This window comes from Botryllus schlosseri, chromosome 15 (assembly GCF_051294905.1).
Source record: "Botryllus schlosseri isolate E-star chromosome 15, Bs_hap1, whole genome shotgun sequence".
Lineage (NCBI taxonomy): Eukaryota > Metazoa > Chordata > Ascidiacea > Stolidobranchia > Styelidae > Botryllus > Botryllus schlosseri.
Genome location: NC_137250.1, coordinates 20,762,774 through 20,790,023, shown reverse-complemented (window position 1 = coordinate 20,790,023; position 27,250 = coordinate 20,762,774). Strand labels below are relative to the sequence as shown.

At 40.3% G+C, this 27,250-nt stretch overlaps 2 protein-coding genes across 6 annotated transcripts in view; both read right to left on the bottom strand.

Annotated features, from left to right (window-relative positions):
- Window positions 1-90, bottom strand: part of LOC145457416 (threonylcarbamoyladenosine tRNA methylthiotransferase-like) — a 264,970-nt gene extending 264,880 nt beyond the window's left edge. Inside the window, exon 1 of the mRNA XM_080335634.1 lies at window positions 72-90. The gene's annotated coding sequence lies outside the window, so the exon portion shown is untranslated. The remainder of the gene's footprint in view (window positions 1-71) is intronic.
- Window positions 1-27,250, bottom strand: part of LOC145457402 (solute carrier family 12 member 4-like) — a 40,132-nt gene that overhangs the window by 9,175 nt on the left and 3,707 nt on the right. For 2 of the 5 annotated variants that reach the window (XM_080335618.1, XM_080335614.1), the window contains exons 3-23: window positions 25,037-25,090; window positions 14,528-14,607; window positions 14,076-14,198; window positions 13,870-14,016; window positions 13,626-13,811; window positions 11,975-12,216; window positions 11,828-11,909; window positions 10,312-10,531; window positions 9,289-9,456; window positions 8,435-8,533; window positions 7,894-7,951; window positions 7,657-7,831; window positions 6,505-6,623; window positions 6,079-6,177; window positions 5,654-5,773; window positions 4,709-4,813; window positions 3,610-3,778; window positions 2,703-2,898; window positions 1,467-1,636; window positions 263-394; window positions 95-202 (exon numbers count right to left, since the gene is read on the bottom strand). In XM_080335618.1, the coding sequence (XP_080191744.1) occupies window positions 95-202; window positions 263-394; window positions 1,467-1,636; window positions 2,703-2,898; window positions 3,610-3,778; window positions 4,709-4,813; window positions 5,654-5,773; window positions 6,079-6,177; window positions 6,505-6,623; window positions 7,657-7,831; window positions 7,894-7,951; window positions 8,435-8,533; window positions 9,289-9,456; window positions 10,312-10,531; window positions 11,828-11,909; window positions 11,975-12,216; window positions 13,626-13,811; window positions 13,870-14,016; window positions 14,076-14,198; window positions 14,528-14,607; window positions 25,037-25,090 (2,852 nt within the window). Of the gene's footprint in view, window positions 1-94; window positions 203-262; window positions 395-1,466; window positions 1,637-2,702; window positions 2,899-3,609; window positions 3,779-4,708; window positions 4,814-5,653; window positions 5,774-6,078; window positions 6,178-6,504; window positions 6,624-7,656; window positions 7,832-7,893; window positions 7,952-8,434; window positions 8,534-9,288; window positions 9,457-10,311; window positions 10,532-11,827; window positions 11,910-11,974; window positions 12,217-13,625; window positions 13,812-13,869; window positions 14,017-14,075; window positions 14,199-14,527; window positions 14,608-17,503; window positions 18,271-25,036; window positions 25,091-26,285; window positions 26,729-27,250 lie in introns of those variants that run through there. The other 3 variants (XM_080335616.1, XM_080335615.1, XM_080335617.1) reach the window with 3 other exon arrangements.

The following is a 27,250-nucleotide window of genomic DNA, read 5'->3' as shown; positions in this document are numbered from 1 at the left end:
GTTATTTTTGAACAGCCCTAGTGGACATGCATGTTTGTTGATGACTAGGACTTAATACAACCAAATACTAGGATCTTAATACAACCAAATTCACCTCTCTCTGTGACTCCCGTTTAGAAAGATGCAAATGCTGCAGAATCTGGTTCCTCTGTTCCATCATCAGAGTCCTCTCGTAAGTGTACGCCGATATGTCGGAATCGTGCTGAAGTTAAGGACGCGAGTTTAGCCACGGATAACACAAAAAGGCGTGACGGGGCCTCACCATCTCCACGACTTCGATCTCGGCGTCGATACGCAAATGGTACAGAAAGGTGGCGAGATCTTTCTTCATCTGGATCGAGTTGTCTTCCATTTGAGCGACTGTAAATATCCTGGTCTTGCAATTCTTCCACACCTTTGAACACCGTTTCAAATTGAAGACACCCTTATTGGTACAGGACCTTATAATATTTACAACATTTGCTTAGAAGTCAAAGCAGTTAATATCGCAACCACGTAGTGGCAGTTGCAAAAACATAAATTTAAAAATTGCATACAATTCGAGATTAAACCATCCATATCGTTAATAATAGGCAGAAGTGGCCAGTAGTGGTGTTCAAAAATGACTTTTTTCTCAAATTCTACTGGCTACTTGATAAAATTGTTAGGTTACCTAATCGAAGCTTGCACACCAAATTTGGTTCAATTCAGTACCATAACCACTCAAGTAGAGGGAGTTGCAACCAAAAATTGAAATTTAAAAATTGGATGTAATTTGGAATTGAACCAGGGCAGGCAGAAGTGATCAATTACTATACACTAGGGCTGTTCAAAAAAATGAAATTTTCTCCATATTTCACTGGCTACTTGATAGAATTGTTAGGTCGGTGAAAACAACGCTGCACACTAACTTTGGCTCAATTCCAACCAGAGCAGTAGAAAGTTTTGAATTTATCATTGAAAAACAAACAAAAAAATTTTCAACATTTTTCTGTCTACCCCATAAAATTGTTAGGCCATCAGTAGAGATGATGTACACCAAATTTGGCTCAATTCCAACCACTAGAAGCGAAGTTGTTGCAGTAGAAAAATTTCCAATTCCATGATATTATAATAAATAATAATTACAGAGTCAGCCACCGCAAATACTATTTTATTCAAATCCAAAATTTTTCTACTGGAATAACTTCGCTTCTAGTGGTTGGAATTGAGCCAAATTTGGTGTGCATCATCTCTACTGACAGTTTAACAGTTTTATAGGGGGCACAGAAAAATTTTGAAAATTTTTGTTTTTTAATGACAAGTTCAAAACTTTCTACTGCAAGAAAATTGCTTGTCCTGGTTGGAATCGTGATAAAGTTGGTGTGCAGCGTTGTTTTCACCAACCTAACCATTTTATAAAGTAGCCAGTGAAATCTGAAGAAAAAGTTTTTATTTTAACAGCCCCACTGTACACATTTACTCAACAGCGCAGGACGCAAACTCGCCTTGTGCTGTCTCAACAAGAATGGCAAGAGCATGAGCAGTCCCCCGTCGTGGACAATCCACCAAACGTCTATCGTGCCCTCCTCCATACGGTCTTGTCTGTCCGGGAAGAGAGAGATATTCTTCGGCACCAGTATGGCATCGTGACTGGCCCCGGCCGCCCGAATCGTATCTGAAAGAGTCGGGTTAAAGTGTCACAGTTCTGTGCCAACGGAGAAGCAAGGAGATATCGTCTAGTGATATAATCGGGGCAACATTGCTAATCAGATACATTCGTCAAGTATTTTCACGGTATCGTTAAGATAAGCACAGATTCTGATTTTAAGATTTTGTGCAGATTTGGATCCACGATTACTTGCATCACTGGATTTATATCAAGCCAATACATTCATAATCATTCTCAATTTGCAAGTTGAACTCAAACGAATTTGGACTTGGATCGGGACATAATAGACACTATATATTCAGATTTTGAAGTTGAACTTAAATATCCACAGAGAGAGAGAGAGTCTGTAATGACAAACATTGAACACGGATTTCGATTGTAAGATTTCAGCCAGATTTGGGTATGCAGAACTGGATTTGGATTTTGACAAGTAATGTCTAATAATTCCAGCAAATTAAGACTGGGATGTCGCACAAAATCCGGGATTTCCAATTGAAGCTTAAAACCAGACAGGTACTGATGTCAAAAGTACGAAAATATCCACAGAATAACTACATCTGAACAAAGACGCAGGGACCAGATTGGCATATTTGAGATGGAAAGCCATGTAAACTTGAATAAATTTTATGATATCAAGTTAGCATTTGTCGAATCAGAGCGATTTGTCAAATATTATTGCGGATAAGTAATGCCAGGAGCACAAATAGTATATAGGAAAGTGCTTCTTGGAGCTACGGAGCTTCAATATACTATTGACTGGTATATTCGTATTGAAATGAACACTAACATTTCCGGCTGACACATATTTTGTGATACGATTGTTGATACACAATGGTATTTCAAATTCTCTACTACTTGCTGACGACTACCCCTGACGAGTGTCAGCCGAAAATATCCGGGTTCATTTCAATAGGAATATACTATTCAATCGTATATAGGAAGTATGGTATAGGAAAAACACGAACAGATCTTGGAGGGCAAAGAGTAAACCCTGTTAAAACGAAGCAGGCTTGGATACCAAAATATCAAATCAGACCGATGACCGCGGCATCAAACCGTTCGAGACACCCACCTAAAAACACTTTATACGATCGCGGGTCTGGGTCTTGCCTCCATCCGTTTGGCCATCCCAGCATGATTGTGTTGTGACGCAGGCCCCCGAGCCCCGAAGACTGCACCAGAATGTTGATGCCTTGCGATATATCCTCGGCCACGATCACTTGATGGAATCCCTTCAGCTTGTATTCTTCCATGGCTTTTTTCAGCTCCTAACATAAAAAAACGATGATACGAATAATCAGAGTCTGTTACTAATAACCTCTACAGCTCCGTATAACGTCATCTCAACATATGAGACGGCAAAAAAGCAACAAAACCTAGCCTAGCATAGCAACAGTCAGACAATTTAAACCAAGTGATTTGATTGGTCAACATAGTTCGTCAAACGATGTTCGAAATTTTTACGCTGCGAAGGAATTCTGAAGGGTTCCTTGTACTGAACTTCAACATACAATTGAATAATATATTCATATCGAAACGAACCCGAATATTTTCGGCCGACACTCGTCAGGGGTAATCGTCAGCAACTGGTAGAGAATTCAAAAGAACTTCGTAAATCAACAATCGTATCACAAAACGCGACGTCACCAGCATGAAATTTCGAATACGAGAGCGTTCAGCGTGCTATTTTTAGATGGTACAAGAACTCTTTTTGTTGACACAGCCTTGGATAATGTATTTTGATAAAAGTCGATTCCAAGGCACACAAATTAAAGTGTGAACGGCCCCTCCCAATGGCACGGCGTGCCAACAAAGATTTGACTCAAGGTTTTCGACAAACAGTGATACGTGGTGATGCCAATGCATTCAAATGGAAAAACGACTAACATTAAAGTTCGCAGCGCAAATCAGATCTTTCAATTCAATTCAATTTTCTAATCATGATCGAAAATACGCAAAAAAGTTGAGCGAATTCGCACCTGTTCCGCAGCTTGAGCTTCGGGATACTTTTCCAGCAGGTTGCCTTTCAGCACGGAGGACACGAGCATGAAACCTTTGCCAGCCTTCAGCTGCTGGGCGAACGACAGCATTTGCATGTGTTTCGGTTTCAGGTCGCCGTCCGGTTTCATCATTATCAGAAGCTGAGGCCTTAACGGAAATCAGATACGGGTTTACGCATTGACCGAGCGATAGGGCTGATCAAAAAGAACTTTTTTTCAAATTCTACTGGCTACTTGATAAAATTGTTAGGTTGTCTAAAAAAAGGCTCCACACCAATTCTGGCTCAATTACAACCTGCATGCAGATTAGGGATGTTCAAAAAAAAATTTTTTTTCTTCACATTTCACTGGCTACTTGATAAAATTGTTGGGTCAGTGAAAACAATGCTGCACGCACACCAACTTTGGCTCAATTCCAACCAGTAGAAGCGAAGTTATTGCAGTAGAAAGTTTTGGATTCGAGTGAAATAGTATTTACGGTGGCCAACTCTTTTAATTATTTATTATAAAATCATTGAATCGGAAATTTTTCTACTGCCATAACTTCGCTTCAACTGGTTGGAATTGAGCCAAAGTTGGTGTGCAGTGTTGTTTTCACCAACCTAACAATTTTATCACATAGTCATAATCTGAAAAAAAAGTTTTTTTTTTGAACAGCCCTACTGCAGATGCATTGCTATTACAGGAACAGCTTTTAAATTCATTGAATAAGAATATCTATAAAAATTTTAATGGCCACCCCATGAAATTGTTAGGTTGTCTAAAATAATGGTGTGTAACTGGTTCGACTCAATTCCAACCCATAGAAGCAATATTGTTGAGGTATAAAATTTTGAACTTGAAAACAATATTATTTACGGTGGGAAATTCTTTCATAACTTGGCATTGCGCCAAATTCGGTGTGCGGCGTTTTTTAGGCGACCTTCCAATTTCATCAAGTAGCTAGTAAAATGTGTCAAAATAGCTACTTTTGAACAGCCCTAGTGTGCAATTGAGCACCGTCACATACTTGACACCCTACCAACCGTGGCATGGCACACAAGCCTTCAATTAACAAGCGTCAAAGACTCAAAATCACCTCCAGTTTTTCGTATGAGGCGGGCCGTCCTCCAGACGCAGGAGAGCGTAACGCGCGGTCGTCAGTTGCAAACCCCGCAGACCGTCACCCCATTCTTTCTCCGCCCTGAAAATATACACACGCGTCAGAATACATCAAACAGATAGTGAACGAATGTTACCATAATACTACTCGGGGTTGTGACCAAGTAACAGGGCTCCGAGTCACGAGTCGATCTCACTTTTACAGTTTTAACTCGAGTCAAGTCGAGTCATTTTTAATTCACCACCGAGTCGAGTCTGAGTCCAAGTCAGCGAGCAGAGGGCCGAACCCAAGCCATTGTATTAAGACTCGAGTCCGATTCCAAGTCATTGTGTTGACAGTTCAGTTGAGTTAAAGTCTTGTTAAAACCACTTTGTACAACTCTGTTTGGCGATATCGAATGGTTCGCATTTAAAATATACTAATTTTCCTCACTTTTAACAGTTTCTGGTCGCGTTCTCAAGCACCAGTACCAATAGGCGAAATACCAACAGTGTAGTTACTTTACTATTCTTCGAAATTACAATGAATTGTCGGTCTTGGCCGTCTGCGAATGGAGTCATATGACTTGGTCCGAGCCACGCGCAATGACTCGAGTCCAAGTCGAGTCGGGTCATTTCCGTATTCTGAGAAAATGACTCGGAAAATCGCGACTCGAGTTAAGTCATTGCAGCCCTGATACTACTACTAAAAAAAACACTAATGAACATAATCATGTGCAACTACAAAGCCTACGTAAGTACAAGTACTGTGCAAAGATGGAAACACGGTTCGTACCATGAAATATGCCTCCAGGCTGACTTTAGCAAGATAAAACTAGTAATGAGCCTTAAAAACACTGTTTACACATCTAAATCCAGCAAGAAGCTATTAAAACAATTCCAAAAATGAGATTTAGTCAACACTTTCACAAGTTTCACTTACCCTCTGTACTCAATGTACTTGTAGATGAAACCGGCGATGGCGAGTGCGACCAACGCGTAATACCAGCTCGATATAAACATCAGGCTGAGACACATGAACATACCCAAACACGATAGGACCCTGCGAGTTATAAAATGATTATTAAAGCGTAATAATGTGTACAGGCACCCACTTTATTCAAAAACAGGGCGTTTCTAACACAACAGGAATAACATTGCAATATAAATGCCGAGTCGGAATTACTGAGCGTCTTGGAAAATCATACTAACGCCGTCCCGACAACACTCGAAACCATTCAGAACCACTTCACTCGGTGTTACAATACCCATTACCCAATCGAACAGTCTTGAAACTGGAACAGCTAACTTTTCACGTCACCCCGTCACGTACAACATGAAGACACATTTTCCAGCCACGAAGCTTACCAGTGATAATATTTGAATCTCGGTCTCCAGCTTGGTGTTCTGAGCAGAGTTTGCAAGAAGCAGGCGCCGTTTACAAACATGTAACACATCAGAAAGAACCTGCAATAAAAATAGTATTCTAGAATGGATAAACACAAAAATCGATTGTCAAGTGCCACGAAGATAAACATTTAACATGAATAAGAACCAATTTTGACTCAATTCAGATTGCATTTTTGAAAATCCGCGAAAATTTAATAGAATCTTAATTTTGAATAACACTTTTGAAAGAGGACGAACACGTTGACTTGAATTTGAAGATCTAACTCGAAGGTCATGTTCTCTGGAAAGTGCGTATATTAATGTAACTACAGGATTAAAGTTCTTAAAAGAGTTCGTGATATAAATATCTAACCCGATACAGTACGGCTACTATTCTCAACTCACATGGTGATAATCGGCGCGACCAAATCAAGATCAGCAATCAATATTCCGATAAGCGATATTCCAAACGTCAACACCAGTGCCCACGTTGGTTCACCATTCGCCTTACTTCGGCCAAACACCTGAACAAACAAGGACGCCGGTAATAAAATTATGCGCGGAGTACCAATGCACGATGTAGACAGCATACTACATACACAAATGTTACTCGAAAAGCTTCTCGGAGGTACTGAACTCCAATTTATAATTGAGTAGTATATTCATATTGGAATAAATCCGATTATTTTCGGCTGACGCTCGTCAGGGGTAATCGTCAGCAATTAGTAGAGAATAGGAAAGATCAATGTATTCCAGCTTATTTCAATATCAATACTGTATATTATTCATATGTTACTTGGGAGAGGAGTAGTTCAGCTGAGCTTATTATAACAGAGGTGGGTAATCCCATTCCTAAATATACCCATGCCCCATAATGTCAATACCAATTAGGTCCAACAAGGCTATTCATTGTCGGAGATTTCCAGCATTAGCCGACATTTGTTAATTGTGCTAAAATAGACCTGCGATACAATGAATAAGGATTGTGCAAAATGGTAAATTTCACATAAATTTGTTTTCACGCACCACAGACGGTATCATTATATTTGTATATTCATATTGTAATAAACCCGAATATTTTCGGCTGACACTCGTCAGGGGTAATCGTCAGCAACTAGTAGAGAATCGGAAAGATCAATGTATTCCAGCTTATTTCAATATATATATATATTATTCAAATGTTAATTGGGAGGAGTAGTTCAGTTGAGCTTATTATAACACAGGTGGGTAATCCCATTCCTAAATCTACCCATGCCCCATAATGTCAATAACAATTAGGTCCCACGAGGCTAATCATTGTCGGGGATTTCCAGCATTAGCCGACGTCCGTTAATTGTGCCAAAAATATACAGGCGATGCAATGAAAAGGTTTGCGCGAAATGGTAAGCTTCGCATAAAATTTGTTTTTACGCACCACAGACGGTGTCAATATATCGGTGGGGAACGGTGAGAAACAAAAATATAAAAAGACAGAATTTTTCGTTTGGTTTTATAACTAGAAAACACTGCCAACCTACTATACCAGACAAATTACTGAGCATGAAGTAGAGTACTCACCGACAAGACGGGTATAATGCTGTCTTTCGCGATCGCTTGTAAAAGTCGCGGGGCACCAGTCAACGACTGCAACCCGGCCCCGATGGTCGACAAAAACGCCCCAATCAGGATCACCCACTTCGAAGGCCAAGCCAGCATCGAAACGATCAAGTCGCTACCAATACTGTAACCAAACCTGCAACACAGACCCGCCGCGATCAGTAAATACGACAGAATTTCCACGGATGTGTCGCTCACTTGTCTCGTAAAAGCGCGCCTTCGATGCAAGCTCCAAAGAACACGACACACGTCAGATCTGATGGCAAGCGTAACTAAGAAAAATTCCATCCTCGGAAAGATGAACTCGTATTCCTTATTGGAACAGTTTTCAGGGCAAAACTATTTACCTTGTATAATTTCGATTTTGAAAAGCAGAAAGTAGCTTTATGAAAAGTTTAAATCACTTTTATAAGTGAAATTGTCGTACGAAATGAATAAAATAGGTTCTGTAGCACGGTAACAGACTCTATACTCAAAGATGCACCAATTTTATGCGCGATTAATGAGTCATTTTGCGTTAGTAGCAAAAAACATCTTGCCACCTCCGATTAACCGTGAAAAGTGTGAAACCCCTCGAACAAATCTTCGACATGTCTTGAATATTGCAACTTCTACTTGTAATTGAGTAGAATATTCAAGGCGTCACTTAGAATCCACTCAAATAGCAATGCTGATTCCTTTGACCACCCCTGTGTAGTGTATACATTATTCTTATACATTGGCTTTCGAGAAAGGATACAAATTACGGCGGTGGTGAGAACAGCTCCGATGGTACCCTTTGGAATTGACCTTTGCGCGTCCGCGAGGTCCCCGGACCGGTTGGACCCGGCCATGATGCCTGAAATTGACAAGAACACGATTGATCACACGGAATCTAGCAGGCTACTATATTACAATGCCAGGAAGTAAAAAAATGATTATTCGGGTTGGCCCACTGAAATTACGCGTTTTCAATGCCACCAAGAGTTGATCGATTCAACGAAAAATATAGTCTCCATGCTATTCTCCGCTATGTTAGCCTTGAAAACTTGATTGACCATATCATAGCATGGAAAACAATTGTTGAAAAAGCAGATGATTAAAAATTTTGCTGGACTAGTGGTTTACAAAAATTCCTCCAACAAGGTGCCAGTCAGACCATGAACAAGGACATGCCAAACGGACTCGAACTACAGCCCGGCCTATTATCGGTTCGACTATATCGACTCAATATCACACTATGAATGAAATATCGGAACCGACTGTTACACGTTAAAAGATATTGGCTACTTTTGTGACTTCACAACATGGTGGTAGGGATTGCTGGACTAGGAACATTGATTTGATACATTAATTATATCGAACAGATGTGCAGATGTAGCCTTTCTAGTTTGTGTCATGTCCGAGCACAGCGATGGCTGTAAAGCTGTTCAAACAAATGCTCTCAAGTTTTTGAAATGCACCTCAAGCCAGTTGCCATATCTCTTGAACATCTACTTCACTCATAACCACCATGAAGAACGATTGAAAATCACATTGCTAGGCGATTGAAACAAGGTGACGGTCAAAGAACATATTGTTTCACAATCCATGCAGTAACGACTCTCGACCTACCGGTGACAGAAGGAAAGAATATAGCGAGAAGAACGGTAAACGAAGACGCGATATCCGCCACGATCCAAGTGACTTCGTCGCCCGCTTCGTACGGCGCCACGGCGACCTCGGCCATGTTTTGTTTACTGACGGGCTCCGACTCGGTCATGTAGTCATTGAGTGAATTATCTAAACGAGAAAAACGTTTCGTCGCAGAAACCTACTCCCAACTAGTATCGTTCTCAAAGACAAATCAATTTACTTACAAAATCATAAGGCAACATAAATTTGTACACGGACATTTCAGCATTAAGGCAAATGACAAGGCATTTAAAAACGGAGTGTCAAAAAGTCTAGTGTCTAATCAGGGAGATTTTGAATTGTATTTTCACAAGTGTTAGCCAGACAGAGGTCAAATTCAATTGGAAAAGGTCCCTGGTTTTTCAAACCTGTTCCGAGCATCAGATATTTTGATAGGCACCATCATTGAAACTTAAATCGAAACTTTTACACAATGATCACGCTTATGGCACCACGTTTCAGTGAAAAAGCACGTTTTCTGGTATTCAAATATTTGTGGCTCTTATGAAAATCATAACCTCTCCTGCATAACAAGCACACTTATGGCACAGCATCACAGCGAAAAAGCATGTTTTCTGTTATTAAAATATTTGTGGCGATTAAAATATGTAAATTTACTCCGACTCTACTGTGATCACACAAATTGATCACAGATTAAGAAAATGCAAAAGTTTCTCAATCTTACACAGGTTGCAAATTTCCCACGTGATTTTCCGCAAAAATAGGATCATGATCATGGCGTGTAAGTTTTAACATATGCGAGATATTACTTCTCTAATAATAGATGTTTCGTAAGCAATTTTGATATATATAAAATGAAACATTTTAGTTGTCTAGCAGGAATATTATACGGCCGAAAATAAGTTTGAGAATGTCATTTTATAATAAAACGCCCCCATTAGTTCAAAATGGGAAAAAGAGATAAAATTACTATCCAGTAAAAAATCATCCAAATTCGCTCACCTCCAATTGCTCCAGAAGCAAGGCCCGGAATGCCATCGAGCCATGAAAGATTATTAGCGGCATAATACGCGTCGCAATTCACAAGAGCGCCACGGGGAGGGAGTATAGCTGGTGGGGGTGAAACCGTCGCGTTCGACGAATTTCCTGCTGGTAAAACTGGTTCCGCGACAGTCGCGTTCAGGTCAATGTCGCAGTAAATGTCGGCAAGGGCTGTGTAGTACTGAACCAAGAACAAACAAGTGTTAATTAAGACGACATTGCTAGATAAGTAGATAGATTCAAGGTTGTAACCAAGTCAAAAGGCACAAGTCAATTCTGCTTTTATACTTTTGACTCGGGTAAAGTCGAGTCATTTTTAATTCACCACCGAGTCAAGTCAGAGTGCGCCGAGTCACAGTTTTGAGATTCGAGTCCGAGTCCAAGCCATTATGTTCACTGTTCAGTTGGGAGTTGAGTCCTGTTCAACGCACTCTTTTACAACTCTTGTTTGGGTGATATCGAATGCCTCGCATTCTTAATATAGTATACTTGTCTCGAGTCATTACAACCCTGGATAGATCTATAATCAAATTCCACACTAGCACCAGCGAAAGACATTGCATTTTCGAGATGGGCCAATATCCATCACATAGACAAGATGATAAATTTTGTGACATTTGAATCACACATCGGTTTGGTAAAACAGATACTGTTGCAAGTTTTACGCAGTGAAGATTGTTCGTTTACAATGACTTAAGGCACATTGCCACTAACCAATATTCATTTTCGAAAAAGGAATACAATAAATCGATTTGTCAGAGTCTACAGCCTTGCAAAACCTGCGAAATTAATTCGTCAGGAAAATAAAATACCTCGATATTTATTTACCCGAGATCTTAAAGACACTATCAGTGATTTTCAATCAGCAACTTCCATAGACACAAAAACTAAGCACGTTATGCGCCAGAGGGAACCAATTCGTCACACTGGAATTTGATCCATAATCGGAGAGCGATACTTCAAGGAAAGCATACCGCGTCACGTCACAATACATGCCACAGATCGATATACCTAATAGGGGAATTACGCCGCATTGCGCAAGCAAGCCTCAAACTGATTCACAACATTCATGTGACCACCTTATCCCTCCGTATAAGAAACACGTTTTCATGCCATGTCATGATTCGCCTTGAGATTATCATAAGCAAAAATAGTAAATCTTTTAAAATCAAAACATTGTTTAGAATAAATTCAGTGTTATTTTGCTGTAGACATGGCACGTACGCGATCTGTTTCTCAAAAGCAATTTGACATCATTGTTGCAGTATCAAAGCAGTTTCTGTAAATTTTACAAGTTTTGAGAAAATAACTTCAAAGTTTTCATTTTCGGCCATACAAACATAAACATGGGCAAGATATGGTTGAAAAAATGTAAATTTTACAAAAACATGATTTTCTGTCAATTTGAAAAATGGACATAAGCTGCCTGATTCCACCGCGACAATATGTGATAATGTAACAATTACATTATACTTACAGTTTGGTTGCCAATAACCTTAGTCTGGCTGCATTGCAAATCTGGAGGCTGTTTCAGAATCCTGTTCCCCAGCATACACACGCTGCAACGCAGAAAAAACGGGAGATAAAATGCCGCAAAATGCAATCGTACATGTTGAAGACGTACTCGACATTCTTCTCCACAAACGCAGACTGCAGCACGCCGGCGTAGATCGCAACGATTGAGAGCACGACGCACGCCAGGAAGAGAGAAGCAAACTTGTTGACGTATTTCACCCCCACGAAGACGAGCGAGGACATCAGAAACAAGAAAATGGTCCCGTAGACCCGCATGTTGTTCAGCAGATTCGCTTTGTTTTCGGGGCCCGTAATCGGTGAAAATATCGCCATCCCTTGGTAAATGTAAACCTGTAACAGCATAGGATGGAAGAAATGTGAAAATGTACTATAAACCGACCAAAGAAACGACACAGAATTTGTGATATGAGACCTGTTTGGCCTCGAGAGTTTCGACACGTTCGAGTCAAGAATTAAGTAGCATCATTAGGACTTCATTCCATCTAACACAATCGCAACGAGTCAACAGTAAGCGAACAACATTGAATTTGGTCAAGACTGATCAGTGATCGTCCATGGTATAAGTGCACCGGCAAGCTCATACAAGCCAGTGTAATAGGATCATTGATCATGATCACTAATCAGCCTTCCGTCACATATCCCACAATTCAAACCAGGCAAATACAAGGAAGCTATTATGCTGTATATCCAACGCCGATTGTTAGCTGATATTTATCAATCGTAGGCCTACATATTTTTAGACACAAAGTTAGGCTGCTGCGATATTGGTATTTTTCTTCGTTTTGGTAAGCTGGCAAGTCCTTTTTCAAGTACCATGTACAACAACCAAGTTATGTTTGATGAAAAGGCGGTTTAAGATCTCCTCAGGCAAGTTGAGGGATACTTCTATGCTCTTTCCTTACCAAAGTCTGACCTACTATGACAAAAGAGGGTAATACTGATGAACAAGAAACTAACATCGACATTCTAAGGAACATCAACATCACAAATCAATCCATGCACATTGCACAGCACAGTACAGCATTGGGAATAAGATGGATTAGAGCTATTACAACATTTCTCTTTTAATACACTATCAATTAATATCAAATATCAAGTAGAGAACACCGAAATAACACAATCAGTAGTAATCTTTGCAGAACAAGAATACCTAACCCCCAACCTCTTACAGTAGGCTTCCAGTAACCGATAATAATTACAACCAAACTGAAATCATAATTTGAGGCGATACCAATATTTGTGGAATAAAATACTACAGTAATGAAAATAAGCATCTTAGACGTAGTAATGATGCCGATATTTGTATGGAGGGAGATCTATATTTGCCAGGCTTGAGGCTTTAATCACAATGCCACAATCGTAACTGCACAATGTACACTTGTACAGGTACACACACGACCATGCAAGTGTAAATTCAGTAGCAACAACAGAATCTAAAGTGTAATAGATACCTAAAACATTTTTAACACGCCAATATAATTTCGTGCTGATATCAGGCAATATTATGTGGTGAGTCCTGCATGTTTGCACTTAGGCAACCGGGCATAACAAAATGTGATAACACTCTAAGAGTAATGAGACCGGCATTGCTCATAATTAAAAAATACCAGCCATGCAGTGTTTTACTGAACAGTGTTAGAAACAAATCTAGGTATCTTATTACAACCAAATACACCAAGAATCTTCATATTTCTTGTGGTTAAACAGATTCACTTCTACAAATAACTTTTGAAACGTACCAAGAGGATCTCAACAGCTCCAAGAATATACATTGAAGACGCAAACGTAGTTCCGAGGTAAAACAGGATTCCGACAGCCCCACCAAACTCTGGCCCTAGGGCTCTCGATATCATAAAATACGACCCGCCGGCCGGCACGACCCCATTTGTAGCGATTGCGCTCATGGAGATGGCAGTCAACAAGGTCTAAATGCATTAAAAAAAGATGGCACAAAAACACATTTACCATAATCGGAAGACTTACAGTGGAGCAGCATAACAGAACAATCATAAGTCCCTCCACTACCCCCGCAAGCCCCACAATCCAGGTAAGACGGATGAAGAGGATAACTCCCAAGATATTTTGAACGCAAGGTAAATACACTCCCATGATTGTACTCAATTTTGGGGCCTGTCAAAAGAAAAAGCATAAGCGGCCAAGGATAGTACATAGCATCAAGCGCTGCAGACCTGCTTGACTTTTTTGACCCCCTCCTCTTCGTTTTCGTGTTCCTTGGCACCTTGCGGCAAATTTGTGTAATTTGACATCGCATTAAGGAAGCTCGAGACCTTTGGCCTATCTTGCAAGTCATCCTATAACGGAATTTATATTGATTTTGAAAAAGTATGCCGCATATTTGCAAGAAGCTTGGCTGATACATGCAGCAGTTGTTACACAGACAGCTGAGTCTTCAGAATAACCAGATTAGGCCACATTTGGCGTAACAAAATCTACACATTTGGTGATATTTGCGATTTTTTTTTTTGAGTCTTTTTACACAACACAGTAAGTATAAGCATTACATTGATGAAACAATATTCCAATGAAGCGTGAAATAGTTAAGCCAAGCATGATTAGATCCACATATGCATTATGCTATTGATGCTGGTTTGAATATGTCAAACGTCTCAATGCGGCTTACCTCGTATAGAGCGAAATGGTCATTTTTGAGATCGCCAGACTCTGGATCGACGATGACTGATCTTTTCTTCCCACCTGCATCTAAATGTTGAAAGCACTCAACGTAAATATTTAGTAAATTCGCATTTGCCCGCATATCGATAGCATTTTCTACGGTGTGGTTGCAGAAATGCAACAAGTCTTGTCAAACAGTGCAACACATCATAATAACAGTGTTTAAATTGACATTTTACCTAGTGTGCAGTACAGATATAACATAGGCTACAAATGATATGTGGCGAAGAAACTAAATTTAGCTATCACAACCTCAATTGTGCAAACTATATATTATATGCTATACACTTGAATAAAATGTACCGTACTTAGGTTTTGTTATACTAGATGGTTTTCTAGCTGACATTTATGGGGATATTAGCCGAAATGCAAAGTCCATTGGTAAAAGTTCATAGATAGAGTAGCAACACAAATGCAAGCAGTTTGAGAAACATAGAATACATTTACATTCATTATAACAAATATCCAGTGCAGATATACCCAACTTTCTAAGTTTGAGCACAGAGACTTGAGTGTATATGTGATTTCCAATGATCAAATTGTTAGGATAAGTTGAATCAGCACTATTACCAGTGGACAATAGGGGGGCATCAACAAGACAACCATCAATTATGATGGCTCACATAAATGAAATCCAGTCATTACCATGTTTACTTATTTGATACAAGAGCTGCTATTACTACTAGGCATGGTTACAGTTGCCGTATTCCAACGAAATCGCACTTGTCGTATTCCAACGAAATCGCACTATCAAATGTGATGTTAAGCTAGAATGTTAACAATTACATTCGCAGTACTAGGTACACACACACAATACCAACAACTTGAAAAGCTAACTAGGTAATAGAAATGATCTCCATCGTAAATGATCGGTATTGATTGTGCTGTGCAGTGCACAATACCTAAATTCAAACACGTAACACATACTGACATGAAACATGCCAAAAGTTGGGCATTATATCAATTCCAGACATCAACAATATTGATTCATATGAGAGCACTCTTTTACTAGGTATAGCCTAGTTTCTTATGACACTTTCCTGGTGATACCTGAAATATTACTAAAAACCAAACACATATATAACATGGGCAATGTAGGCTAATCTTTGGGCCAAAGCAAAATTTTATGATTGACAAACAGACTCACTTCCTACCGAGTATTTCTTCGCATTCAAGAGTAGTCTTACTTAAACAGATATATAGTTCTGGCACCACTCAATTAGTTTGGTTTTACATCAACTTCGACATTCCAAATTGCAGTTTTTTACCAGCATATTATTTGAACAAATGTAAGGTACCGTAACTATAACACTCAAAAATCAAATAACAATTATGGAAATAGTTGTGAACCATAAAAAAGCAAAGATGAACACCATGTCGTTTACACACCACTTTTCAAATTATCAATATAATCGTGAATTTTTAAACCCTCATATTCCTACTACGGACGGCATTGAAAGGCACTACTTTCAGGCAACTCCTCCTCGGTTTCACACATATTAGTTTGATCAACGTTGCTGAGCATGACCAACATGCCTAACATATTGCAGAAATATTGGGCAATTTCTCAACCCGCGCAGATTTGACATCAAGAATTGATCGAGACAGATAAAAAATGAATACACACATTCAAGTACTGAGCATGTGAGCAAGAGTCAGGTTGCATCTCGGGGACAACATCTCCGATTAGGTCTGGGGCAGAATGAGAATATGTACTGGTATTTGGCCTATAGTATGAGCAATTGTACATTCAGCGAACGCGGCCATGCATAAGTGCATATGCATAGCCCATTCAAGATCAATATTACAGGCTTACAGCCATGCAAACAATTTTAGTGTCGGAATATTTAGTGTTTGGATTCATTGGTCAGCTGTACGCTTAAAGTGGAACTGTGCCTTACGCTAACCCAACAATCACCAAATATACGGTATTATATAAAAAGTTTCTGATCAGTATCATTTCGACCCCCAATGATGACAACATAATGAGCTGCTAATATTGATTATTGAAATGGAAGGCCCTACACTAAGCCAAGCTATAAACATATCCCCAGACATCACGAAACCTGTATTCACAGGTTACCGAGCAATAATAAACAGAGAGTAACAAGAACACACTTTATTGGCTGTCAGAAAGGGTTACAGAATGAATTAATGAAACAAAAGTAATTCCGGCAAAACAAAATCATTCCTGTATATAGCTGACCATGATACTCAGCAATAAGAACGACTGCTCTCGCAATTTACAGAAAACCCGGCATTCCACGAATACCATGTTTTTCAACATTCAGATAGTATCTTGGGGAAAAGTCCCAAGCCCAACATATATGACACCAAGGGAAACACATGACAATGCTGTAACGGAGTTTTCAGTAGTAAGTCTGCAACTGACTTTTGATGAGCAAAATTCAAAGTAGCAGAAGAGAAGACAGGAATCAAATCACATGCTCGATCGTATCGATCTCCAAAAAGGCCGATGTTGTGCAAAAATCAAGAAGTTTAGTATCGCACCAAAAATTCCCACACCGCGTGCTGAATACACAAAAGAACTCGCTAGAAAATTTTGGAGGGGGTTTCAAGGTTGATGCAACTTTCTACTAATAGAAGAATTCTTGTGTCAATTCTTACCAACGCTCCCTTACTCCAAAGCAAAATACCTACTATACACATAACAACACATAATCGGATAGGCCAACGCACAATTAGAAAATTTCGGAGGGGGTCTCAAAGTTGACACAAATTTCTACCAATAGAACCATCGCGTTGTTAACATACTCCCAAGCGAAATTCCGACCCTTGACACAGAATCCCCATAACACCTCATCTACTGCTCATAAATAGAACATTTTGGAGGGGTTTCAAAGTTGATGCAAATATCAATCAATAGAACTATCACATTGTCAGTAATGCTGCATCAACTTACTCCCAAGCGAGAGCCGTTTCGAGAATCTCCTGAAAGAATTCTTTACAAAGCCTCTATCCTTCTCTAAGTCATCCTTGTTCGAGGCGTCCTCCTTATCATCCGCATTGTTTTTCTCGGACATAACAGTCTCGTCGTTTGTTATTCTAATTTCGACAGTGGCCGCCATCGGTAACTAAAGCCAATACGACCGGCACCTGCGTATATATAGTCCTGCACATTGAAACGGCGCTAATTCGATGTCGCGCAGCGGTTGTTAATCGCCGCGCCGCGATGGTAAGCCAGTAAGACAAACGCCCACGGTTGAACTCCGGGATTGATGTATATTGTAAACCGCGTAGCGATATCAAAATCAAAACATCCGATTATCAAACACACAATAACAGCTTTCCACGCAAGAGCGCGCAGCGTCAATACCAATAACAAGCAATCTTGACCGCGCGCGTGCCGGTCAAATTACGCAGAGTATCGATGAAAAGAAATTGCTTTTTAAAACACTACCGGTAATGTCAATTTCTCGATGTGCCTTCCTAGCGCAATCAGCTGCGAGTCTCCAAGGCACGCGTGAAGTAAGCCAGAAATAAAATCGAAAGTATACCAATCAAGCGGCGAGCGGCCCCAAGGACTTCAAATCCAATAAATTCATGCCTTCGATATGATCAATTACAACGGTTCCCAAACAAGCCGGATTGGATAGTGATCTGGAAGTAAATTCTACTAATCCCTCAGGTGAAAAGTATGGTAAAAGTCGAGAGGTGACAATTTTCACAATCAAGTGTACGTTATCGGATATATCGAATATTCGAGTGAACCAGCCCAAGCCACATCGTAGATATGAAATTCCGTGAAATCCAGCCCCAATTCCAGAACGCGGTACGCTCCTGTACCAACTAATAAGCACAGCAAGAGTGACACGACTGCGAAGATACAGGTACACAAGCCTTGACCTTGGCCAGCCAAGGTTTACGCGTAAATCACGTTAAAAATTCTCGGAGGCAGACTTGGACGACTAACAAATTTCCAGCTTTTCAAAATTAGATTAAGACTAGAATATTACTGAATACGCGATAACTTTGAAATTGAATCAAGCTCTGTTCGAATCAAATAAAACTTCATTCTCGTTAACATGAAAATAGCAGATGACTGTAAAGCAAGCTAGGCTCGCTTCGCACTATACAGTTCTACCGTAGCATTTTCAGGAAAACCATATAATAGATTAGAATTCAAATTAGAGCAAAGAAGCAATTCGCAAATTATATTAGAATTATATTACCGGCATTTCACTTAATTAGTATGATTACACGACTAGAATTACCTACTTCTTGGAGGTACAGAACCTCGGTATACAATCGAATCATCTACTCGCATTGAGATGAACCCGAATATTTTCGGCTCGCACTCGGCAACTAGTAGAGAATTCGAGTTTATTTCAATACGGAACACAGCTCAATTCCCAAGACACTACACGGAAGCAAATTCAGTTACTGCCCGCGCTAGGATATCGGTAATAAATACACTCATGAAACGAATTGAAATAACTATAAAACCGCGACACAAACCGCTATCTACACTACAAATCGTGAAGAATCAACCTTCAACCACAACCCCGCGCGATACACATCGCGGCGACGCACGTTTTTATCGAGAACGATTGACCCACTTTTCCGTCCATGACTGGCGGTCCCAGAACTATGACTCAACGCCGCACGACAGAGGAAACAACGTGAAGAGCTTTACAAAACAAACTGAAACCGGTTATCTCGGCCCAAGTTTCGTCAAGAGCGTGTCGCTGGAAGCCAACGTTTCGGGGACGCTACGCAGACATGAACTATATCGATCTAATTGAGCGGATTGTCGATAATCTAATTCAAATATTTCATCAAAATACACCAACCAAAACTCAGTCAACAAAAGGAGTTCGTGTACCACCTAAAATAGTACATTGAACGCTCTCTCATTTGAAATTTCATGCTGGTGACGTCATATTTTGTGATACGATTGTTGATATACAACGTTCTTTCCAATTCTCTACTAGTTGCTGACGATTACCCCTGACGAGTGTCAGCCGAAAATATTCGGGTTCATTTCAATACGAATATACTATTCAATTCTGATCTAATTAGCGAAATATTTCTATGCCGAAGATCTTCTTGGAGGTACACAACTTCAATATACAGTTGAGTAGTATATTCATATTGAAATGAACACGAATATTTTCGGCTGACACTCGTCAGGGGTAATCGTGAGCGGTTTCTATGATTTTCATTTCAATTGTAGTCTAATCTCTAGATTCCTTGAAAATTCTACAGAACTGCACAGTGCCAAACTTGCTGTTCAGAAATTTGCCGTTCTCAATTCTAATTGTCAAATTAGAAGTAGAGCGAATTACCGGTAATTCAATTTCAATCTACTTTGCCATATGTTTCAATGCGCTAATTTCTTGTTTTCCTCAAAATGCTACAGGTGAACTGCATAGTGCGAAACGAGCCAAGCTTGCTGTGCAGATATTTGCCATTCTCATGCTCGTGATAATGAACTCTGCAGATGAACTCAACTTGATTCAATCTCTAAATTTTCGATAATTCAGTAATTCTGATTCTAATATAATTTGATTAAACCTGTTGTAGCAATAATTCTAATTATAGACTAATTTGAAAAAGAGTTATACAGCTGTAATTCTAATTTAATTTGTAGTTCCTCAAGTCTGTCCGGTAGCCAACGTATCGGACGCGTGACACGCGAAGTGAAAGGTGCGTCGTGTCTCAATCCCAACGAAAAATCCATTTCACGAGATGTGGGTAGATTTGAGGTAGACGGATAGATTATCGAAGAAAAATTCCGCTTTTATACTGCGGAAGAAGCTCGTGGAGGTACAGAACTTCAATATACGACCGAATAACATGTCCATATTGAAATAAACCCGGATATTTTCGGCTGACACTCTCCAGGGGTGATGCGGGCTCATTACAACAGCAATATATGATTCAATTTTATATCCCATATAGATGGAGATGGGTGATTCTGGAATCAGGCGGTCACGGCGTGCCACGGTGATTTTCGCTAGGAAATGAAAACGATGCATTTTATTCATTTGAAACCGGCCAAAGTTCCGACGTTAATTCCATAATACCGCTTGGCGCATCATGAAAATATCCTTGCGAGCTTTCGCGACCTTACAAAAAGACGAATTGCAGCTTCGAGCAGCGCTCTCTCGTTTCTAAGGCGTTTCAATACATCCGAACACCGAATTTGAAGACACCGAAGTTCCGAGACATTTCCGATTTCTCTGCGTGTTGTGAACGGTCGCGACCCAGCACTCAATGCGTGCGGGGCATACGATGAGTTATCGTGGGCCCCGATGTGTGCTTTTATTTCGTCATTATGTACGAAATGAATTGGAAAATATTGTACCCGCTCATATCTGGAACTGTAAAGGCTTGTGGATTCTGTGTAAACAATCACCCACACAAAAAACGCGTGACAGGAATTAACAACTTAACATCAACATTCTCTGCGGGTTCAGGGTTGCCACGGTAACAATCGCAAATAACCAGCGAAACGGAGATGAGTAGAATTCGTGCGACAGCGCGCGGAACACATGGAAAGTGTTTACGAAGACTCTCTTTGAGACACAGAGCTTCAGCATGCAATTGAATAATATACTCATATTGAAATCGACCCGAATATTTTTGGCTGAAACTCGTCACGGGTGATCGTCGGCAACTAGTAGTGAATTGAAAAGAACGTGGCATATATTGTGTATGTTATGTGTATGTTACTTGAAAAGTAATATCCAGGTTCATACCGAAAGTAATCAGAACTCATGTCTGGCCCTTAAGCTCGCGAAATTGAACTGATCGCCCGTCACGCCATCCAAGGGGTAACGCGGACACTGGACGGCGCTTTTATTTGATGAGCACCTCAACAAAACACAGCCGGAATAGCCTGACAGGGTTGAAACATCGCCAATACGGCTTGCCATCGTCGCCAAATACGAACGATACCGATTTTTGCAATCATAGGATTTGATTTCAAATAGTCGAACCATAGCATCTAATATATATCATACTGGTTATTCCGTTTAGCGCCTTATTTTGCAAGCCTCATTTTGGCCAGTAATACATCAGTAGTTGCTAAGTCGCCGGCCTATTTTCCCCCGATTGAAATGACATTGTTTGTCCGGCACCAAGCTGGCCCGTTTGGTTAACTATCATTTGCACATGTGTAACGTAGCGAGCTGCAAAACAAGGGCTTCTTGGAGGTTCAGCAATTCAATATACAATCGAAGAATATATATTATATATTAATATATATAATCAATATTATATACCCAGTTTCGGTTGACACTCGTCAGGGGTAATCTTCAGCAACTAGTAGAGAATTGGAAAGAACATTGTATATCACCAATAGTAATCGTAGGTGTGATTCTTGCCCTGTATCCGTTCACCTGCTGACCCATAAATCACAACGGGCGCCAGAATGATGCGAAATGATAAAGATCTTTGCTTTCAAAGAAGAAAAATTGCTGGAAAGTGTTTTCTATTATACATATTATATAGATATCGGGAAGGTAAAAGAATACGTGTTTATCGTCATAAGCCTGCACGAGGCGCGAATCTCAGCGGGGTAGTGTTCTACGAATCGGGCCTAGGCTTTGTGTTGGTGTAGAAATTGAAAACGAATATGACTTATGGGCAATGTACCGGTGCTCAATAGTCAATGACTTTTCCCGCGTAAAAGCGAGTGAGGAGGCCATTATTTATTCAGCAAATAACCACCGGCGCGGTATAATCAGTATCCAATGACGTAGGCCTTTACAAATACGCACATTGCATATATACACAGTACAGAATAAACCGATATCTTTCCCAGAGCATATGGCCACTTTAGCGTATCCCGCCAATGCAAGATCTTAGTTGCAATTGTCGCACCAAATAAGATATTTAACGGCACAATTGGTGGTACGTCTGTTGAAAATCAATGTTACTTCCAATTCTCTACTAGTTGGTGACGATTACCCGTGACAGTGTCAGCCGAAAATATTCAATATGAATATAATATTCAATTACAAACTCGATTAACCGGTAATGGTTTTACAATTACATTATAGAGCACTGTGCTCTCGTCCATTCGAAAGGCCAGCGTTATCAATTCGTTTCAAATAGCACAGAACTGATAACGCAATTTTCCAGCATAGCAAGGATATCGCGGTTGCGATAAACTCTAGCGAGTTAAATCTACCGCAGTCATTATTACGACAGCCAACACAAAATAATACATGCACGGCGCACGCGTGACCGCAATTGATCGCGACAACGATTTCACGTTCGCGCAATAAACGTTACTCATGAAGCAATATCATATTACATGCAGGCAACGTTCAACGAACAGCTCTCCCACATCAAGTTGAGATTTGACAAATATAAATCTTTTTAATTTAATAGGTCTTGAATCAAACATTACAGCCATTGTAGCTGTGTGTTGCTATATTACAATAGACTCCGCTTAATATGCACTACCTACAAGATACGCGAAACTGCATCCAATTAAGAAAGAATATGAAGACCCTGTACGAGAGTATTGGCGAGTGTTACTGCATGGATCGTCATTGTTTCATTATAATCAGTGATTTTAATCACTCATCTTGTGTTACAACGAACGAAGTGCTGTATATTGTGACATAACGTAACGATGGGAATTGCGAACCTGTGTCTGAATTGACTTGATTTTTTTCCAGCAATTCTTACTTTTGTTTCGTTCCCGAGGATTTCGTCTGAATAAAGCAGTTGCCGGGTTACCCGGTGTCCTGATTAAGCGGAGTCGACTGTATATGCAGTACGCGAGTTTCTCAATTGTCATGATTACGTAACAATCACAACGACAAAATTCGTTATCTCGAATTTGGTCGCATTTACTGAATTTCGTTGTCATTAGGATCAAACAAAAATCTTAGACCGGAATTAATTCGGCAATATGAATATACTGTATACTGCTATCTTGTCTGCAATGAAACTTCCGGTACGATATACCAACACCACCTGAAAAATCTTCTGAAAAATTACAGGCTCGAATTCAGTCTTTTCCTAACCAGTCCTACAGAAATAGGACCCCCTTGTCCACTATTGTTGATGATCTTTTTGAGGCATATATATATTATATACTGCACCGGAAATGCGTTGAACTTGTTGTTTAAGACTGCTGTGTACATTGGTAGTGATTACGTAGATCGCGTATATGGGTCGTATACTTTGGATTCATCGTAATGCAAATATAGCAATGTATGCCATAACAATTGAAGTCAAAAGGAACGGTTACCAGATAGTTAACAACTTGTTTGTTGCCATTGTTACATTGCGAATTACTCGGTCAAATGTCATGTCATTCGTTTCCAATTCATAATTCATAAAACAACTCAATCAAAAAAGGATGAACAGGCATGTTAAAAAATAGAGGTGGGGGCTGAAGGCAGAAGATTTGAAGCAGTAAATAGTAAATATTTGTTTACTTGAGTCAGAGGGAAACTCGTCATTTTAGTCTGTGCTGAGCGTGCGTGCGTGTGTACAATGTACAATGCACATGCGTAATCATTTCCGCTAATACTTCAACGTAACTATTAGAAGATGTGTGTCAAGGCTTGGGTCATAAAAGAGGAGAAAGGGAGCCGCCGGAAATCGGTGCCATTATAGAACAGATTCCATAACAACTAGGACATTCTGACTCGCGCAGATCGTCGCCGAGGCCACGTAATACGCGATGATAAGCGCGCGTATTAAAGTATTAAATTGTTGACGAGAGATCAGGGACTCTCTAATAGACAGCACTTCCGGACTCGTTGACAAGCTTATCATACGCGCAAGTTCGACAACAAGAGGAGGTTATGTAATCGTCATTTACGCATGTACTTAACCCTAATCTAATGAATTGATTCTATATTAGTAAATTCGAAAAAAATCAACCCCCCCCTCTATTTCAACACCCCACTTATTTTTCGGCTGACTACGTGCCGCCGCCAACCCATTTTTCGATACTCATTTGGCCCGCCTGGAAAAATAATTGCCCACCACTGATCATTCACACGATCTGTGCCTAATTGCATATGAATACCACGAGTGCACGTTGTGCATGTGCAATTGTGCATACGTCGCTGGGCAAGGAAGGTATAGCCTTGCAAGGCGTTCTACATCTTGCACCAACCCTCCGCGCTATCCTGGTAATGTTGAGCGCCACGGACACGGACACGGGGAAGCCACGGACACGGACACCAGATTTACTGGTCTGACCCGGCCGGGGACTCAACCCTCGAATACTGGTCAAGAAGCTGGACGCTTCACCATTACGCTATCTTGTTCATTGTTACCTAACATCATTCACATATTCTTGAGTGAACCAGGGCCCTTATGACCAAGGCATGTGCTTTAAAACCAAAACTCCGTCAAGGCAAATGCAGACCACACGCACAAAGAAACGCAGCAAGACAGATAAAGGCGACGCGCACTTTCAAGCAACTCCCACCACATCGAACCAACTACAAATTACCGATGAGCACGGACTTTTCCTCGCTGCTCTTCTTCGTCCACGTCACGGTAAACCCTAAGGAATAAAACCATGAATCACTAATCAGATGGATTGTGTTCGGGCGCGGAGTGGCGTCCCGGTGAGGCCAAGTTGAGACAAGGTTGCCAGTGAACTCGAACTTGGTGAATTTAGCATTAGAAATGTAATGCCTATTATCATTATGAAAACTATGCATAAATACTGTATTCATAAATTCGAAAATTAATGTTTCATCGAATCTGAGTGTGAATTGTGATATAAGGTACTTGCTGAATTCGGCACTTGAATTATAGCATTATAAATGCAATAACTATACCCACGAAAGCGATGCATAAGCATTGTATTAATTATTTGGAGAATTGTGAATGTTTCGCCGCCTATAAATGTTAATTATGATATATGGCAATTGGTGAATTCAGCATCTTGAATTCGCCATTCAGAGCTTTGTATCACGTATTAATATATCCGGATTAGGGGTTAGGTTAAGTTTAAGGATCGCCAAGCGCCGAATTGAACAAGTGCCCACATCGTTGGTAACCTGAGCAAACAAAGTGCAACAGTAACGAGTTTCGAGATATTTAATGGCCAACGTTACGTTATTAGGGCGTTCACCGATATTTACGGGCCGTGTAGCAATAGAGCTTAAAGGGGCACTGCACTCAAAAAATGATGTCCCAAATTGAGGGGCAAAACGAAAGAAAAATTTTGGCCGCAGCCGTTTTCTTCAGAACGCCACCGTAATGGAGCTGTAATGTATTGAAATTTCCAGAGTTGCAGCACGATCCGGCAGTCACGCAGAGATCGAACTTTATATCGTTGTCAGCCGATGTTATGAAGGAAATATGTCGTACACGCCAAGGTGGTTTAGATACCGCTTTCAACGGAAGATGTCCACATCGTCCAGTCAGGAGATTTATGTCAAAATCGGGCCTAGTGTATTCTATTTCCTTCATAACATCGGCTGACAACTATTTAAAGTTCGATCTCTGCGTGACTGCCGGAGCGTGCTGCAACTCTGGAAATTTCAATACATTACAGCTCCATTACGGTGGCGTTCTGAAGAAAACGGGTGCGGCCAAAATTTTTCTTCCGTTTTGCCCTTCAATTTGAGACCACATCATTTTTAATTAAGGCCTATCCGCTAGGACAAAATCAGAAATCGACTGAAAAACACCAGTACCTACGTGCCGTGGAACCTAGATTTCTAAATCTGAAAATCCCGATATCTTACGGTTCGCAGCCTTCCTCGGCAGAGACGACACTTTTTCGCCGAGGTCCTCATACCCTTTCCGTCCCGAGGACAAGACGTTGTTCAATATTTCACCGGCCATCCCATCCATCCAGCAGTCGATTCAAATCAGTAAACGTACAATCACAACGGACCACGAGAAGAAAAGCCGATATCACCCTGTCTATCCCGATTGCGAACATGTCCAAGGCGATAGTCAGCACCGCAGAGCGCCGTGAAACATACCTAGCCTAGCCCGGACAGTAGTGACAAGCAACCCAGTAAACTGCTATAATCCAGATAATCTGCCGAGGACAAAGGCGCACATTACAAATATTGTTATCATTGGTCATACACGCTGCCGCGATAGCGCAACGACCATCTGTCTGTTCATATTAAGGCGGGCCGATGCATCGCGTTATTCACGACTTGCTCGAATTCCAATTTGGATTTCGCTGATATTACACAATCGGACAATTAGATAATCAGAGCGAGATGCCGGTAATTTATTCTAATCTAACTTCTGACACGTTTCTTTGCTCTAATTCTAATTCTAAACTAATTTGTGAAATGTTTCTATGCCTCAATTGTAATCAAATTTATGGTTTTCCTGAAAATGCTTAAGTGGAACTGAACTGTGTGAAACCAGCCAAGCTTAGTCTACGGACATTTGCAATCCTTGCGCTTATCAGAATGGACCCTGGTTTGATATGAACTGAGCTTGATTACAATTCCAAATATTCGCGAAGTCAGGAATTCTAATTCTAATCTAATTGGGAAAAAACAGTGTGGCCTTTATGTTAATTCTAGTTTAATTTGGATAAGTGTAGTTATAATTCTAATCTAATTTGGAAAATGTGTGCAGAATGCAGCTATAACTGTAATTCTAGTCTAATTTAGAAAAAAGTGTGCAGCAATAATTCTAATTCTAAAATAATTTCAGGAAGTTGAAAATCTTCCAGTAGTCC